This window comes from Melopsittacus undulatus, chromosome 5 (genome assembly GCF_012275295.1).
Source record: "Melopsittacus undulatus isolate bMelUnd1 chromosome 5, bMelUnd1.mat.Z, whole genome shotgun sequence".
In the NCBI taxonomy this organism is placed as follows: domain Eukaryota; kingdom Metazoa; phylum Chordata; class Aves; order Psittaciformes; family Psittaculidae; genus Melopsittacus; species Melopsittacus undulatus.
In genome coordinates, this window is record NC_047531.1 from 58,548,274 (window position 1) to 58,565,409 (window position 17,136).

At 39.9% G+C, this 17,136-nt stretch overlaps 1 protein-coding gene across 2 annotated transcripts in view; it reads right to left on the reverse strand.

Moving 5' to 3' along the window:
* Positions 1–289: 289 nt before the first annotated feature.
* Positions 290–17,136, reverse strand: part of SLC17A8 (solute carrier family 17 member 8) — a 28,506-nt gene continuing 11,659 nt past the window's right edge. The window contains exons 4-12 of one of the 2 annotated variants that reach the window (XM_005144340.4): positions 14,273–14,387; positions 13,730–13,817; positions 11,063–11,149; positions 9,458–9,597; positions 7,786–7,935; positions 4,963–5,095; positions 3,526–3,636; positions 2,034–2,161; positions 290–1,397 (exon numbers count right to left, since the gene is read on the reverse strand). In XM_005144340.4, the coding sequence (XP_005144397.1) occupies positions 1,059–1,397; positions 2,034–2,161; positions 3,526–3,636; positions 4,963–5,095; positions 7,786–7,935; positions 9,458–9,597; positions 11,063–11,149; positions 13,730–13,817; positions 14,273–14,387 (1,291 nt within the window). In that variant the 3' untranslated portion in view covers positions 290–1,058. The remainder of the gene's footprint in view (positions 1,398–2,033; positions 2,162–3,525; positions 3,637–4,962; positions 5,096–7,785; positions 7,936–9,457; positions 9,598–11,062; positions 11,150–13,729; positions 13,818–14,272; positions 14,388–17,136) is intronic. The other variant, XM_031044934.2, reaches the window with a different exon arrangement.

The window sequence follows — 17,136 nt, forward strand, 5'->3', positions numbered from 1 at the left end:
TGTTAACTCTCAAATGGTACCATACTTCTTTTGCAGCAACAGCAAGATTGAGGCATTGAAAAGTAACAGGTCCAGAACTAAAGTTACCCATGTGATTAAGGTCATTCACCTAAATGAGAACTGCTGGGGCTGAGGCCAGAAACTATGAGTACAATACTAGAAAAATATATTTTGAATTACTTGACAATAATGAATTGAGTGATAAACCTAATCCAAACAGGACTAAGATCTCCTCTTATAAGGATTAATAATATTGTATCACTAACAATGATTTTATAGTCAGAATTATTTCATGCCAGCACAAAATCTTTGGAGGGGGACAAATCTCAAAAGTATCCATTTTATTGCCTTATCCATGCTCTGTGCGCTATGCATATAAAGCAGATTGTCAATCGATATGAAGGAACTGCTGAAGCAATGCTGTGCCATCTCTGCTACTTGTTCCTCATCCTCATCCTGTTGTTAAGTGACCATTAGTAACTAATTACAGCCTGCTTTCATAAATCTGCTTTTCACTCCACCCTAATCTTTTAGCATGAGTTTGTAGTTTGGCATGGAATAAGCAGCTCAAAGGCCAACCTGCAAGAATCTTAGAAAGGCAAAGGAGGGCCACTCAGAGTGGACTGTCACATGACTTGGGCCCCAGTAATTACATGGATCGCTGTGGATCCAAAGTGGATCCACATCTGGTATATCCTTGTCCTTTCTATGTTCAAGTAATGGGGCACTCCTTGCTCCTACAGTCAGTCCTACAGTCAATCCTACAGCTTGCACCAGGTAGGAGCCCTGGCAGGACAGGTTATCTCCTAATAGGCATAGAATCTCATCCCAAAGGTATACAATGCCTGAGTGAGGATTTGGTATCACTTCTCCCAGTCCCATTGCTGTTATCCCTCTTCCATATTATTAGAAGAGAACTACCACCCCTTGTATCTAGTCACATGGCCAGATGTTAAACAATTGAATAAGATAATAAATATGGATACCTGATGATTTGGGGCAGCTGGGCAGAAGGGGAGATGGGAGTGCCTGCTATACAAACCTTACAATTTCAAGAATTATGACAAATCTTGAAAATTGTCATTTTCATAATAGTAAGAACTCTGTTCTTCCATGTCTTGAGTCACTTGCTTTTGCCTTCTCCATTCTCTTCTCTGTATTTCACTGTTTTGACTGGTAGCACCATACATTTTCTTTGGACTTACAAAAGTTTCATTGTTCATTTCTGTTTCTTCAGCCAGTTCATCTTGATCAATTATGCCACATTTCTCTTCATTGAGGTTTTCAGGGTCAGCCCATTCCTGCTTCTCCCCAGAAGCAAAGATAGCATAGAATATCACTCCACTGTAATGCACCAGGGCTGCGATCAGAAAGACGTTTTGCCATTCTTCACGAGTCTGAAAGAATGGTTCAGGTCTCAATAAGCTTGCAGTAAAAAAAAAAATATTATTCTCTGAATTAGACCACAAATTAGCACATACTGAACATTGCTCACCGTTTGATTACTGATGTTACAGATAGCACAATTTATGAGAGTCATTGTGAAGATTTTTTTCTTTTTTTATAATAATGGCTAATTAAATAAAACTTGGGGTTTTTTTCCTTTTTTTCTGACAGTGATGTTTCTCTCTCAAATGTGGAATGTTCCTGGAGTTGAAAATGCGGGGAATTCTCTAACAACTAAGTTAATCTTACTGTAGATCAGTGGTTGCTTAGGAACCCCTCCAGGGTGGGTTCCAGTGCATCCCACCAGGGATGCACTGTAGAATTGTTTCCCAAGTCCTATAGGCACTAGTATGGAGATATTGCAGAGACTCAGCTGCAGGTAGTATAAAATAGTATCTCCCTACACAGATAATTTGTTTATGATAGCTGACAATCATGCCACTATTGTATTATAAAAGTGAATGGTTAAACAACAGAAAATAGCTACAGAGATTGATAATGAAATGGACTTCCCAGGAAGCTTTGAAATGTCTTAGCACTTGTTGTATTACCTTATGTTTTTCCTAGAAAACATGGAGAAATATTACCTTATGTTTTGTCATTGCACCAACGATGAGTGGGCACACCATTCCCGACAGTGTCCCCACACCATTGGAAATTCCCATCAGAATGCTGGCGTAACGTGGTGCAATGTCCAAGTGATTCACGTTGAATCCTACAGCATAGGAGAGACAATGGTCAACTACACAGCATTGTGCTACGTGACCAACAGGCCTTCCTACAGCCATTCTGGCTGAAGAAGCCTGAAAACGTAGGAAACGCCCTACTACGTACATCAGAAAGAAGGGTAGTATTTTTATTTTATTTATTTATTTATTCATTATTCCTTTCCAAAACCCCCTCTTCCCCCACCTTTGGGGATCATGTAGGTTGTTTTGGACTCATTTAAAGTATCTGTGCTTCCCATTTTCTTAATGCACTCAGGAAATATTTCTAATTAAGGAATTAAGGCCTCAGGTTAGTCAAATGTCTGATATAGTTTTATTTAGGTAGTAGTGGATCTTAATACATATTTTCTGATATTTGAAATAGTAGTTTAACAACATGATAAAAAAACCCCAAACTATAGACTAGTATGAAAAATAATTACTCTTATTGTAGTGTATCTTCTGGGTATATATTTTATTAAGAAATAGATTAAAAAAGAGGAAAAATCAGCTCCATTAATTATCATGCTTTCGGTAATGAAAATTAGTCATATGAGCTATGGCCTACCACAAGGAAGGATGATGAATTCCAAGCGCATGTGATTGAATACAGTAAAAAAATGACTGCTGGGAAAATCCTGCAGTAAAAATTGATTGATAGAAATGGCCTGCCATGCAAGCATCTCACAACTGAGTAGCAAAACTACTGCCCATCTGGATTCCCTGAAACAACTGAAGACCAGCAGTTAATGTTGCTGGTCAGTTTTGTTCAACAGATCCATCTTCATGGCAGTATGCTAGCTGATGGCCTTCCATCTTCATAACACAACAGGATTTTATAATAATAGTAGTACTGTTGGAGCTACACAAGTCAGTCTGAACTGGTGAGACCCATGGAAGTGTTAAAACCAGCTCTTTTAGTGAAAGGCTGGTTATAGCACACAACAGAGAAAGGACTGACTTAAAAAGCAGAATCTGGCAGCTAGGGCTGGGAGCCAGGTTACAGCTGATAGCCTTTGAGCAACTCTTAATTTCAGAGTAAGTCTCCTTCTTTCTTCTTTTAGGGATATTGTTTATGCAAGAAGAAAATGTGGCTGACACTGTAAAAGTTTATTAAAAAATAATAGCACAAAGCTGATGTAAACTGGAATCAGTAAAGCACAGCTTCTCTCAAAGCTTCATGTCCTATGTGCAACGCATTTCATAGATACTGAAGTAAATTATTTCTGATATGGAAAAAAATAGGGAATGCCTCATAAACAGCTACATTAAGAGCAACCAGAATAATAGAATTTATGACAGTAGAAACAGTGGGGATAACAACATCACTTTTATCACTAATAGTAAAACTAAGAATAAGATAAACACTTACCTGAAATTGCAAATCCACTGAAGCCCACTGCTAACACCAGAAATGAAATAGCCACACCTTTTGTATGAGAATAACCAACCACCAAAAGCAAGGTTGCTTCCATCCCAAAGCCTTCAAATGAAACACATGGAAATTAATTCAATTTCATTTACTACTGGTCATGGAGATACTAATAAGATCAAGCTAGAATAGCAAAGTAAAATGCGACAAAAGTATTTTTTATCTTACAGCTATTCTTGAACATACTTGGAAGCTTTGTGGATTTGCAGAAAAAAAGATGAATAATTTATTGTCTGAGAATACTTTTTCTCCCCATTGCTGTGTAAAAGACCCAAGCCATTGGTACAGTTAACTCATTGAGGAGGGCAGGGAAACAATAGGAAAATGACTGTGCAAAGCACTGAAAAATTCACAAACACACCAACATGACAGGAAAAAGAGAAAAATACTTGCCTTCAATTTCCCATGGTTGTAGCAATGTGAGGTTTTCTTGGTAAATAGAACAGAAGAGCATTTTACATAGAGGCATGCCACCAATATAGTAGGACATCCCTGAGCATGACAGGGAATTTCCAATCTCTGCCATTACTGCAAATTAACATTTCCTGATACATAACTTTGCAATCCTTCTGGGGCTTTTTTTTGTTTTAGTTTTGGTAGTTTTTTTCTTTTTTTGTTTTTTCTTTTTTAATGAAACTAAAAATACACTCTGAAAATACACTGAATTCGAGAATCCTTTATGAAGATGCCTAGCCAAGCTGCATGACCTCTGATGGCAGGCATCTATATTTCAGGCAGCCTGTGCCATTCATAAATACTGTAAGCCAGGAAGTGGTAGTGGAGAAGGACTCCACAGGCTATCTGAATTGACTTTTTTTCTGATGTAGTATCTTCCCTACATGTAGATGTCATTGATTTTCAGTTCAGTGCCTGAACTGGAAATGAGTTATTTTGTGCTGAGTAAAAATTAGTCTGTCGATCCCTTGCCTTTTCCTTTTTTATCCACCCTAACAGCCTAAACTTGTCAGTGGGTTCTGCTGGAAGTAGCACTTAGGAACATGGCCAGTTATCGCAAGGCTGTATCCACTAGGAAAAGATCTCTGTAGCACCATGGTTCAGTGTTAACGTTGTTTGCATGAGTTTGCAAGGTGAGGCCTATTTCATCATACTACTCTTCTGAGCCAGTCCCTATTGTCCTTTTAATTATTAACCAGGCTTCTTGGCTCCACCCTTTTTAAAAACAGGCTCATACGGGTAAGGGTTTATACCATGAGGACATCTAACATCAATTTTCCATTAAATGCTTCAGATTAATCAGCCATAAATGCAATATGGAGTCATTTGTCTCTTGTTGCAATTAAACATGGACAAAACTATGTTATTTGTACCAAATGCAACACACCAGTAAAATACTATATTTTCAGAATCCAACAGTACCTCCACAATTCATGACCTTCCTTACAGTGGTAGTGGTTAAAATCTTCCTGCTGCGTAAGAAGTCAGCTAGCTGCCCTCCAATGGGTACAATGATTGTCATGACCATGTGAGGAACTGCCGACAGAAGGCCAACCTGCAATTAGATAAATGAGTGCTCATGTCCTCCTTCAGGATTTAGAGGGAAGAGAACAGGAACCATTCCCATTCTTCAACTCTTCTTTTTTTTCCACCATCAGACAGTTTTTCGTCCTGGTTCCTTCTGTGCAAAGATTGCAGACAGGTCAAACAGGATCTACAACCAAGACCTGTGTGATCTTAAGCTGTCATTGTCCCATCTTTAGGGATTTCTAGAAGCCTGAGAGACTCCAGCATACTCTCATCCAGGTCCTAGCAGTTTTTCTCCTAGGCCTTCCCAGTAATGGCACTATGTGAGCCATGGCATGGCCAGAAGCTACCAACCTCACAAGCCCTAGTCCACCATCCCTGCTGGGTCTTGTGAGGTGGGTCTCAAGTAGATGCTGTACCTGGGATATGAAGCCTAAAGGATCCTCTTCATGGTGCCATATGCTGCCCCATCACTGTCCCTGACAGACAGGGTCAGAAATAAGGCTGTTCACTGCTGGGGTCACACAGTGCCCTGCCCAAAAGGGGCAGTCAGTAACTTGACCCTGTCAAAAAGCTGGAACTGTGCAGAACATCCCTTGACTGCCCAGTGCCTAGAGTACCAGTGAAGTGGAAAATGCTTGGGCACCTTCCTTTATTTTTTGGGGGGTAGGGTGGTGTTCTTTCCTGAGCTGAACTGATGATCTGATGGAGTTTTCCATCTCCACAACAACCAGCAAATGAGTGCAAAAAAACTGCTCTAATTTAGCTGGTTAGAATAGGTTCCAAAATCTGGGTGATGGAAGGAATAATCCTTATGAGACAGAGGGAGAAGCCAGAGCACAAGTGAGAATATTACCTTAGAAATATCATGCAATATCCCTGCTCTTACATGATTACACTAAAAAGCTGCCTAGAAGACTGTTAATATTAATTTCTATTGTAGACATCACAAAGCCCTTGTCTTATGTGTCCTGATAATGGAGTGCTTTATCTTGGTTTTTATTTGCTTTTACATATGTTTTTATTCATGTTCTTAAGGAGCTCCTTTCTGAATAGCAAGTTTGTTTCTGTTACCTGCCACTGTGGAAAGGAAGGAAGCACCTGCACATTATATATGGACTGAAGAACATAAGAATAAAACCTGACATTATAATAGGATTTCACAGATTATTAACTAAGCATATATTTAAAGCCATGCATGTATTTTTAATTTTGTGGGATTAGAGCTGATAAATTGATGCTTATCTTTTAATTTTCAGAGGATAACAGGATAGTTGAGGTTGGCAGGAGGCTCAGGAGGTCATCTTCTTCAATCCTCCTGCTCAGGCAGGATCACCTACAGCAGGCTGCCCAGAACAGTGTCCAGATAGTTTCTGAATGTCTCCAAGGATGGAGATTCCACAGTTGCTTCTGGGCAATCTGCCAGTGCTTGGTCATCCACACAGTAAAAACATGTTCTGTGTCATCTGCAAACTTGCTGAGGGTACACTCCTCCCCATCATCCAGATCAAACAAAAAGGATCAGACCCATTATGACCTCTGGGGTACATACACCAGTAGTTAGTGGCCTCCAACAAGACTTCGTGTTACTGATCACTACCCTCAGGGCCCAGCCATTCAGTTTTCAATCCTTCAGTCCTCACTGTCTGCTCAAACAGCCCATACATCAACAGCTTGTCTATGAGGATCTTATGGGAGACAGCATCAAAGACCTTACTAAAGTCTAAGTAGACAATATACACTATTCTCCCTTTCTCTACCAGGCCAGCCACATCATCGTAGAAGTTTACCAAGTTGGTCAAGTATGACTTACCCTTGGTGAATTTTCTGCCAAAAGGTCATTACTTTCTCTGTTAGCTCTGGTAATTATCCCAGATATGTGAAAATGCTATTTTGCAGAGTTTAGTGATCAGTACATCATCCTCTAGAAGCTTTTCTTTGAAATAGTAATTCAGTGAGAAGTTTGAGTTCATTTTCTAGGACGTGCAGCCTACTTACATTGACAGTTTTACATTAGTTTTTATTTACTGAGTTACACAGAGGTGAAACTCTAGCATTAATGAAAGCTAGTTCAGAATAAACAAACCTGATTTGTCTTAATACCCCTGTTCTTCATCTCCATGCTGTGCTTGGCCATTCAGTGTCATTGCTACCGCACCAGCATTACAGAACCAGTGCTCCTGTTGCTTGTTATCAGTTTACAGTATTACACTTGTTTGAAAACTACCTACAAAGTAGCAAGTAGATTATTGAAAGGAATGTTAGGAACGCTTTTCTGGAACAATTATTTATGTTCTAAAGAGGGAAGGTAACAATGCTTAATTTAATGAAGTGGCAGAGGCAGGAAATATAAATCTATACAATATTTTCCAATGAAAAATAATGAGAAAGAAAAAAAAAAAAGGATAAAAATTACCTGACATGCAAAGCTGAATGTCCATCAGTAAACAAAATGTGCATTTCTATTCTCTTACTTTGTGGTTTTCATGATATGTGGGGTTTTAATCAACACTTTCCCCAAACAACTTCTCAGTTCTTTAATTTTTCTAATAATTTGATGTTAGCAAGCTTTTCTTTCTATCAGATCACCAGAAGTATGTCATCCCAACTACTGGGAATAATCTACTGCAATGATTTTAGGGGGATCAGAAGTTCCCCAAGCACTCTGCTTCTCCTGTTGTGAGGTCTGAAGGTCACTGATTCATCTCAGGCATTTACCTTGCTTATTGCAAATCCAAAGACTTCTTCAAAGTAAGCAGGCTGACTTATAAGGAGCAAATAGAAGGTCCAGCTTCTGCAAAAGTTTGCCACAATGATTGCATAAACTGGCATTGAAGTAAAAAATCTCTTCCACGGAGTACTAAATTTCTAGGGGAAAAAAAATCCAAAATTGAGTAGACAAAGACAGAATATATTTTAGTATCCAGAATATTCAGTACATTGCATCCAATTTACACTGCAAATCACTTACAATGCAAGTAAAAAATTAGTGGCAAAAACGAAGTTGAGAATCTTTCTTAGAATAGTTTGGATTTTTAAGATGACTGCTGTACTACTGTTGCCCTGATTACTGAAATTACACAAAGTCTTCCAGAATCATGCTATTGGGATAACAGGATCAATAACAGATTCAAAGAAAACTGGAGAAAGCCTTGTGCCTTCCCCATTTTTAGATATGATGCAGTTTGAGACACTCCACTGAAACGATTGAGAAAAAAAAGGTTACCTAAGTCAAGAAACATGCAGTAGCACAGCAACAAGCAGCTATCTGCTTCAACCTAATTCATCTCATGCAGCAAAAATAGTCTGTGGTAGAGGATCAAATCTCTATAACTTGCTTTTGGCATCTCCATTTTCTAGTTATGCTTCAATACTTCATACAACAGGACCAAAGAACGCTTCAGAGTCCTATTCACTTTTAATAGAATTCAAATCAAAAGCTGAAATATGGAACTATGGCAATATACATTGACATTGTCCTTTTCTAATAAAATAGCAGTTATGTTCTACAGGCAACTGTATGCCTGCAATCATGTATGAACGCATGATGGTGTCCTCTGCAGTAAACCCACTGTAAAACAAGGGAAAACCATGACCTGAAACAAGTATGTGTGTCTCCAGCCAAGACCTGAGTGACTTTAGCCAAATTTGAGGAGCATCCAAAGGGAGAGTCTGGTATTTTACACTCTCAGCAAGGCTATTACCCAAAATACATAGAGAAAAGAGTTTGAAGTTATTTTGTTCCAGAATGTTTAAGAGTAAAAGCCAAGAAGAAACAGCTTATGAAGAAGCAGCTTTGGTTTTCACCACTAGCAAAAATAAGTTACCTAAGGAAATCGAGAGAAGTTTGATGGGAAAATAAATTTAGCTTTAAGTTTCCAGGATCTTTCAGGATCCTCTTAGATAGAGGATGAGAAGTCTTACAACAAGGAGTTGCGGCGCTGTGAGGGTTAACAGGGTAGAAACCCTGTCCTTAAGCTTTCAGAATTGCAATCATCCTTAATAAGAGCTCAAAAGACAGCTGGATAATTTAACATCTGCAGCCAGTTTCTTATTTAGCTATTCCCATTAATATTTTTTCAAACATCCATAGTCATTACTCAAGAGCAGGAGACCAGAGTGTGTGGCTCCCCCTCTCTCCCCACTCCCTTCCCTAGATTAGGGAGGCCCTATATGTCAAGAGCTGAAACAGCATTGTGTGTTTTGCCTGTTGAACTCATCCTGTCCAGCTGAATGACCCTGATTTTTGATTTTTATAGAAGAAAAAGCCCCTAATCATTGACAGAAAATAGTTGTGCTGCTCTTATGCAGGTAATAGTACACATCCCATCGTATCTGTTCTTGTGTGAAGTGCTCACAAATTATAACCAGAAATGCCCTTTTTACTTACACTTGCACTAGCTAGGCTGGCTCCTTCTCCAATACTTGTTTCTATATATATCCTTTCTTCACTGGATATTGTTGGATGTGCAGCAGGGCTCTCATAGGCATGAAGCAGCCAGAACACGTACCAAACAATCCCAAACATACCTGCAGAGGCAGGAAAAGCAAAGTTTGGTTTTTAAAAGGCAATAAAGCCACCTTTCAGTATCTGCAGGGCTCGAACTTTGCTTTCAAGGGCCAGTTAAACCAAATCTGCATAAAAATTATTCCTGGGAAAGTAAAAAAAAAAAAATAGTAACCAACTCTGTATATTTCGTGACTGTTTACAAAGCATTTGAGCATATTATCACTTGACCTCACTTGGAGTACTGTGTGCAGTTCTGGTGTCCTTAACATAGAAAGGACATGGAACTGTTAGAACAAGTCCAGAGGAGGGCCACGAGGATGATCAGGGGACTGGAGCACCTCCCATATGAAGACAGGCTGAGAAAGTTGGGGCTGTTCAGCCTGGAGAAGAGAAGGCTGCATGGAGACCTCATAGCAGCCTTCCAGTATCTGAAGGGGGCCTACAGGGATGCTGGGGAGGGAGTATTCATTAGGGACTGTAGTGACAGGACAAGGGGTAATGGGTTGAAACTGAAACAGCAGAAGTTTAGACTGGATATAAGGAAGAAATTCTTTACTGTTAGGGTGGTGAGGTACTAGAATGGGTTACCCAGGGAGGTAGTGAATGCTCCATCCCTGGATGGAACCAGCAACCTGGTTCAAGACCAAGTTGGATGAAGCCTTGTGTGATATGGTTTAGTGTGAGGTGTCCCTGCCCATGGCAGGGGGGTTGGAACTAAATGATCTTGAGGTCCTTTCCAATCCTAACTATTCTATGATTCTATGATGCTATATGCATGGAGCAGAGAAAATGCAGAAGGAAAGCTCTATGTGGGACTTAAAGAAGGAATTAAGCAGAGCAGTCATAACATGGTAGCAATGTGTGTAAAAGGACGTCACAGTCAGATTGCAATGGCAAATCTTATGGTGTGTCCTGTATCTCCAGAGAAAACAGAGAAAACCCATCTTAACTGAGTTGCTGATGGGCAAGGCTGAGTTTGAGCCAGCTCTGCCACATACTGTGAGTGGAAGCATGAGGCACCGCAGATCAGCCATGAGGCTGCACCCGTGTGATGGGACCACTTTGTAAAGGTAGCACTCCTTTACTGTGGGTGGGCAGCAGCAAGGGACAGATTGCTCAGGGCAGAAGGTTTTAGAGGCATTTGTCTCACCATCAGCAGTGTACGCTGTAGCACTCACTGCTAGTGTGCACTCTAGGACATGTCACCTAAGTGTCTGTGTTACAGACCAACCTTTGCAACTGCATCCAACCCTGCCCCTGGGTGACCAGGGGCTTTAGCCTGGTCATTATCATATTAAAATGTTTTATAGCAGATGATTACAAAATAAAGCTCTCCGAAGCTGCAATAAGTAGGGATTAAGTTGGAATACCTATATGTAACCTCTTTCATGAAAACAACTTTGGTCCATACTTGTTCTACAGGTTTAACAAAATGGCTGGCAGTACCAGTCTAGTCACAGAGATCCTTCATGTTAAGTAACTCACCATATATGTAAAAGACTGATGACCATCCTATATACTGTACCAGCACACCTGCCAGCGGCATGGCAACCACTGCACCTGCATAAGACCCTGGGGAGAAAAAGGATTAACATAATGTCAGCTGTGATAGGCACACTCATCTTCCAGTACAGATGATCCAGACAGGTTCTCACGGAGCAGAACTGGAGGGACACGTCTGGCTGGAGCCATCATGACTTCTTTTGAACATGGGGAATGGGATGGAAGGTCTACAGTTTTGCTTGGGGTGGTGTGAAGGACTGGCCCTCAGTGGTGTGGGATCACCAGTCTCATTTTGCACTTAGAAGGGCTGTGCCCCCTAGGTAAATGGGGTTTGAAAGTCCAAGACTGATGGCAAACCACTTCGCAGGCATAAGCTGTATGTATGTAAGTAAATGGGAATCCCATATGTCCCTGTGGCACATGAGCTGAGCTCAGGAGAACCTAATGGTCCAAGTTTCAGAAGCCACCTTGGTATCCAAAACTCCTGATGGTTGCAGATAGGTCGGAAGGCTCTTCTCATGGCTCTAGCACCATGACCCCACAAATGTTGGTAACAGAGGGGGTGTCCAGATGAACCCTGAGTCTGCTTAACCATGTTTAGTTCATATCAGTAGCAAGAATGAACAGCTGAAATAAATAGGTGAAAGTTGACAAGGGAAAAAAAGGATAAAAAAGTGACCTATGTAGAAGTTTTTGATTGGGAAATAGACAATACTGGTGAAATATGTTTCTGAGTGACTTGTAGAAAGAGAACTTAAGTGCTTGGAAAGGAATTTCCATGAAGACCCTAGGGAGAATTCATGCAATCTGGATATTTGGTTTTGGTGTAAGATGGTGCCAATGGCTTCACATATGAGAAGTTTTTTGTTTCAAATTATTCTAGGAAATGAGATACTTGTGTTTTGGAGAGTATTACATACTTACATAATGAACATTTGTCAACACTCATTAGCAAATACTTCTCTGCAGTGGTTCACAGTGACCCTTCTCCTTTGTGTCTTTGTGGAACTTGTTTTTCCTACAGCAATAGCAAAGCCTCAGGCCAGAATATAGTCAGAGAAACCAGGAACTTTTGCTAATTTTTCCCTTGTTCCTGTGCACCTTTCAAGTGCAAGAATTGGTCATCTGTAGCCACTAAAACTGGTGCTGAGCAGAAGTATCTTTCTCTACAATGTGCTAGGTTTTCAAGGAGAGAGCATGGAGAGTGGACAGGCTTCTCCTTTGGTCTGTTCTGAAAATGGGAACACCTAAGTAATCATTAAATCCTGGAGTCATTCGTAGTAAAATGAAATTCCCATAATAAACAAACCTGGTGGTTTTTTTTTCCTCTCCTTTTTTCTTCCACTTGTATTTTGGTGCTGCTATTTTCTCTAGCCTTTTAGCTTAATTTCATATGGACAGAATGTACATTCTTGTGACTTAAATTTCTATTGAATATTTTCTCCTCCAGGCATTCACCTTCAGCTGGTTTTACCTTACCACCTGTATTTATTCTCATGGTTTTCTCTTCCACCTTTCCACACTGCTTCTCTTCAAAATCCTGCTATTTCTGATTTTTCTTCAGCACTATTAGACATTCACTCACAGTTCCTATTTTCCATCTACAGATGGGAAAGGGTAAACCATGATGAGGGTGTCTTAGAGGATGGGAAGTGACAGACTGAAGTAATGAACAGTGCCTTTCCCTTCACTCCGAACTTGAAATTCCTACCCTGTACTCTGCATATCTGGACTTTCTAGAGGGAGAATGTTTGAATTATGCCTTACCTTGGTTATATATAGCCATTTACCCAAATCCAGCCTGAAGCTGGTAGGGAAATATTAACATTTTTCCCCTGGAATTATAGAGTGACCCGTGGCAAAACCTGCTACCTTGAGGATGGAATTAAGAGTAAAAAGCCCTTTTATTTTTCTCCTTCATTTTCATTAGTGTGGCTGGAAGCAAAAAGATGGGATTTTCTTTGAGGAACTAGGTATAAAACTTCAGTATTTTCCCTGCTGCCTGCTTCATAAAAAGTTTTAAGGCTCTTGCCAGAGGCTAGAAGCATGCCAAAGGGAATGAGAGAGTTGGATTTCTCCAGTATTTCCACTGGGTTCCTCTCCCCAGAGTCTTCTGAAATTTCCCACAAGCCATCTTCCAGAAGGCCAGCTGTCAGTGTTGGAAAGGGACCCAGAAAAGAGCAAATTACAAGCTTGATCATAATTCAAAACAGAGTGAAGCAGAACAGCTAATGGCAAGAAATTACACCACCTCGACTGCAGTATATTGAGCAGGCAGGCTACTGTACTCAAGCCCTTTTAAGGTATTTTTAATAATGTGTGCTTGCTTAGGAAGGCCAATTCAATATGTACAATAAATTGGATACCTAAGGATGGAGCAAATGGAAAAAAAACAAAAAAGTGTAATTTCTCTCATGTGACACCTCTGCCCCCATTTTAGTTTACTATGAGAGTCATTCTGGTGATTGGCTTTAAACAATAAAATGAGGACATATTAAGCAAAAAGACTCTCAGGTTCCTGGCCTCAGAGTACAAGCCACATGCAGCAAAGCGCAGAGGCTTTGAATTTCTCTTTTAAATAATGAAATGAATAAAATATATCTAATAAGAACATGCACTGACACAAAGCATACGAGCCTATCAACTTACCACAGAATGATGTGGTAGCCAACCTGCTTCTCTCCAGCGGAGGAGCCCACTTGCTCCACATCCCATGGCAGGCCGGGTAGGTGACGCCCTGGCAGACATTTCACACATCATATGATTTGTTTTCACTGCATTTCTACTTCAAGGTGATACTGTCCAACCTGTCTGGCTGTTTGTCACCATGGAGTGATGTAGGAAGGGTTAGGTAAGCCTGGAAGAGCTCTATTGTTTGGGTATGAAGATGTCAAACTAATTTGGCTAATGACTTAAACAGTAATGTGTTCTGAGGTAAAAATGCTGTTTAGTACATGCAGTGGCAGGTACAAATAAACTAAAATATCTTGAACTGCAGCAGTGGGGACCTAAACTTTTTATTTCCTTTTAAGTCAACTTGTACATCAGTATGATTAAAAAGTTTTCATCTAAAAATGAGTAATAAATAAAACAGCAGAAAAAGTAAAACCTGACCAAAAGACTACAACTTTTAGATCCAAATGCCCAAAAGCACATGACGTATGAAAAGACCAAAATGGTGACTACTCCTACCTCCACTAGACCTTGCAGAATCCTTACAAACATCACACAGCCATAATGCACTCTTGCTGCAGAAGGGATGAACATGTTCAGTGTAGATGTTAAGAATATTGCTGCTCCAAATACCCTATGTAAAAAAGTAACATGAAAGGAAATGTAATTACTGCCCTCTTCTCAGAAGTAACTCTGTTCTCAAGTACAGTCTCAAAGACAATCTCTCCTGCTTCCACCTCATCAAACCAGGTACTTGTGAAGTCCCCTTATTGGCAAAATAAGGGTCAATAATTGGTCAAAATAAGGCATAGGGTCAATACATTTTCTTCTCTGGATGGAACAGAAGCTTTATACATACTGAAATAAAGGTGCTGTATTTTAATTCGTATCAGAGGAACAGATGTATGTGTTGGTACTGGATGCTGAGCTGTTTATGTGAGTCCTAACCTGAGAGAAGCATTCCTATTCTGGGAAGTACTTAAATATAGTTATATAAATAAGGTTTAAATCAGGTAAAGTCTAGTTTCAGTGCCTCTCTGAACATGGGAGTTTGTGGGTTAGCTCCATTTGCTGCTGCTAGAATGTATAATAGGGCTGGTGAAGATCAAGTATTTTCCAACATCACTCTTCTAAATAACAGCTACAAGTGTCCTTTGTGACTATGACATAGAAGGGGTATTTCTACAGTACAACTTCAGTGAAAAACATGATATAAACATTTTATTACCCTGCTTGGCAAGGGTACTTGCTGCAGTTAGGCACAAGTCAGTCAAGGCTCTAAATGCACTTGGAGCCCAGTGCCCTTGGGAAATCAGTTGTAGCCTCTCAAACGTTAGAAAAGCAGCCAGCAGAAACCTGTATAGAGCTAATGGATCCAAGCAGCAGCCCTGAAAGCCCAAACCATTCAGAGGCCCTGGGATAGCACTTGAAGATGTGTCTGCCTCACTCACTGAGGTTTGTGGGAGCTTTTCCCAACATGGATATGGGATTTCTTATGTTTAATTGAAGAGTGGTGCACATTTATCACCCTGTGTCAATAATAAACAAGAGTGGCACTAGACATGAAAAACAGCTGGGCTAAAGGGCAGCCATCTCAGTGTGACATGGGCTGCAGGTTTGCCAGGCACTGAGGCTTCAGTGCAAGTGAAATGCATCCCTCGGTGCCTAGCTCGTAAAGGGACATCTAGGACCTAATTTGAAAACTGAGGCTTCTACACCATGAAAAACACTGCTAGAAACCAAGAAAGAGACTAGGCACTACCAGCTGGAACAATCATTGAAACGGCTACCATTAGTAGGAATGAGCTGTGCTTGATTGATTAGATTTCATACTTCTTCACATCTGGCTGACTAAAGCCTCAGTTTTTTGTTCTGTTGAAAAAATGGGGTTCAACAGCTGTGTCATGGACTCTCTGAATATCAAAAGTTCATTATTCCAGCATCTGTGGAAACTGATGTACATGAGGATCCCCTCTAAGAACCTGTAACAGCACTGAAAAGTATCAGAACTAGCAGTAGGAGTTCTCCACAACTGCCAAGCAGCATTTAAATTGAATGGATTACTATTAATCCTCAGTAGTTTACTGTCTTCTTTGTGTTGTCCACAATTCAAAGCAACCATTTCTGGCTCCCTGTGGACTACCTTTATGTGAGAGATCTTTTGCTCTTTATATAGAAAGTTTCAGCTGTTGGTGGCTCTCGGGACCACAGCGCTTGGGATGCAGGAGATCAGCCCAAAGCTGACCTGTCCTGTTCCAAGATTCAAGGGGACACTCTGAGAATAAAGCAACCTCTTTTGTTCATGGCCCTCAACTCCTAGCTACATAGACCTTAGCTAGCAGGATGCTGCTCTTTGTGGGACATAACTTATGTTTCTTTTCCAAACTATCCAAATTCAGTGATGTTTAACAAGCTTTGAATTGTCATGTCTGTGGCATTTCAGAAAGACACATTAGACTTCATCCTGATATATGACTAGTATTAGACAAATACTTGATCAGAAATCATATGATCTGGACAACAGCAGTACTTCTTTTCCTTTTGATCTTTCTGCCAAAGACATATTCAGATCTTATTATGCATAGCTGTTTATCATGCTCTACTTCAAAATATTTATAAATGTTTAAAATCTTTTGTTGCCATTTTTTTTCTTTCTTTTTCCATTTATTTTAGTAAGGATTTCAATTCTTTACATTTCAGTCTCTGGTTGAAAACTTATTCACAGGAAATATACATCACCACATATTTTTGAATCTGGTTTATTATTCACAGTAGGATTAATGGTAGTATTATAACATGAAGAATCTCCAGTTGAAGATCAACACTGTTTTATCTAAATTCGCTACACCTATTGACAAAAGCAACAGTCATAATCTGAATGAGAAGAAAGCACTCAACAAACAAACACAAAGGCAGAGGCTGAGTAGACTGGTGGAGAGAAGTAACAAAGGAATGGATTTATACAGAAAGCAGTCTGAAAATCTGAGCAAGAATAAAAAGCCTATGGTCATATCTTGACATTTAGGAGATTGCTTTCAAAGCCAAGTAAGCATTTCACTGAGAAATAAGTATTGCTTAGCTCTCTATTATGATCAGTGAAGAAAAGAATTTTGCTCCTTGCTTCCTTGCCAATAGAAACATCAGGTCTGTCATTGTAAAGCTATTGACAGTCTCAGGGAACTACAGCAAATTATGTAAATTAATGAGCACATGAAAGAATAAGCCATAAGAAAAAGAATGTGTTTAGTTACCCAGACAGCTAGCTCTGAAGACTGTTTCCAAACTCTGCTACTCCATTTAATGCCAACTCTTAATATACCTATGTTGTAAATGCATCATTTATACTGAGTTAGAATCAGTCACCCTTCTGCTACTATTTAAAA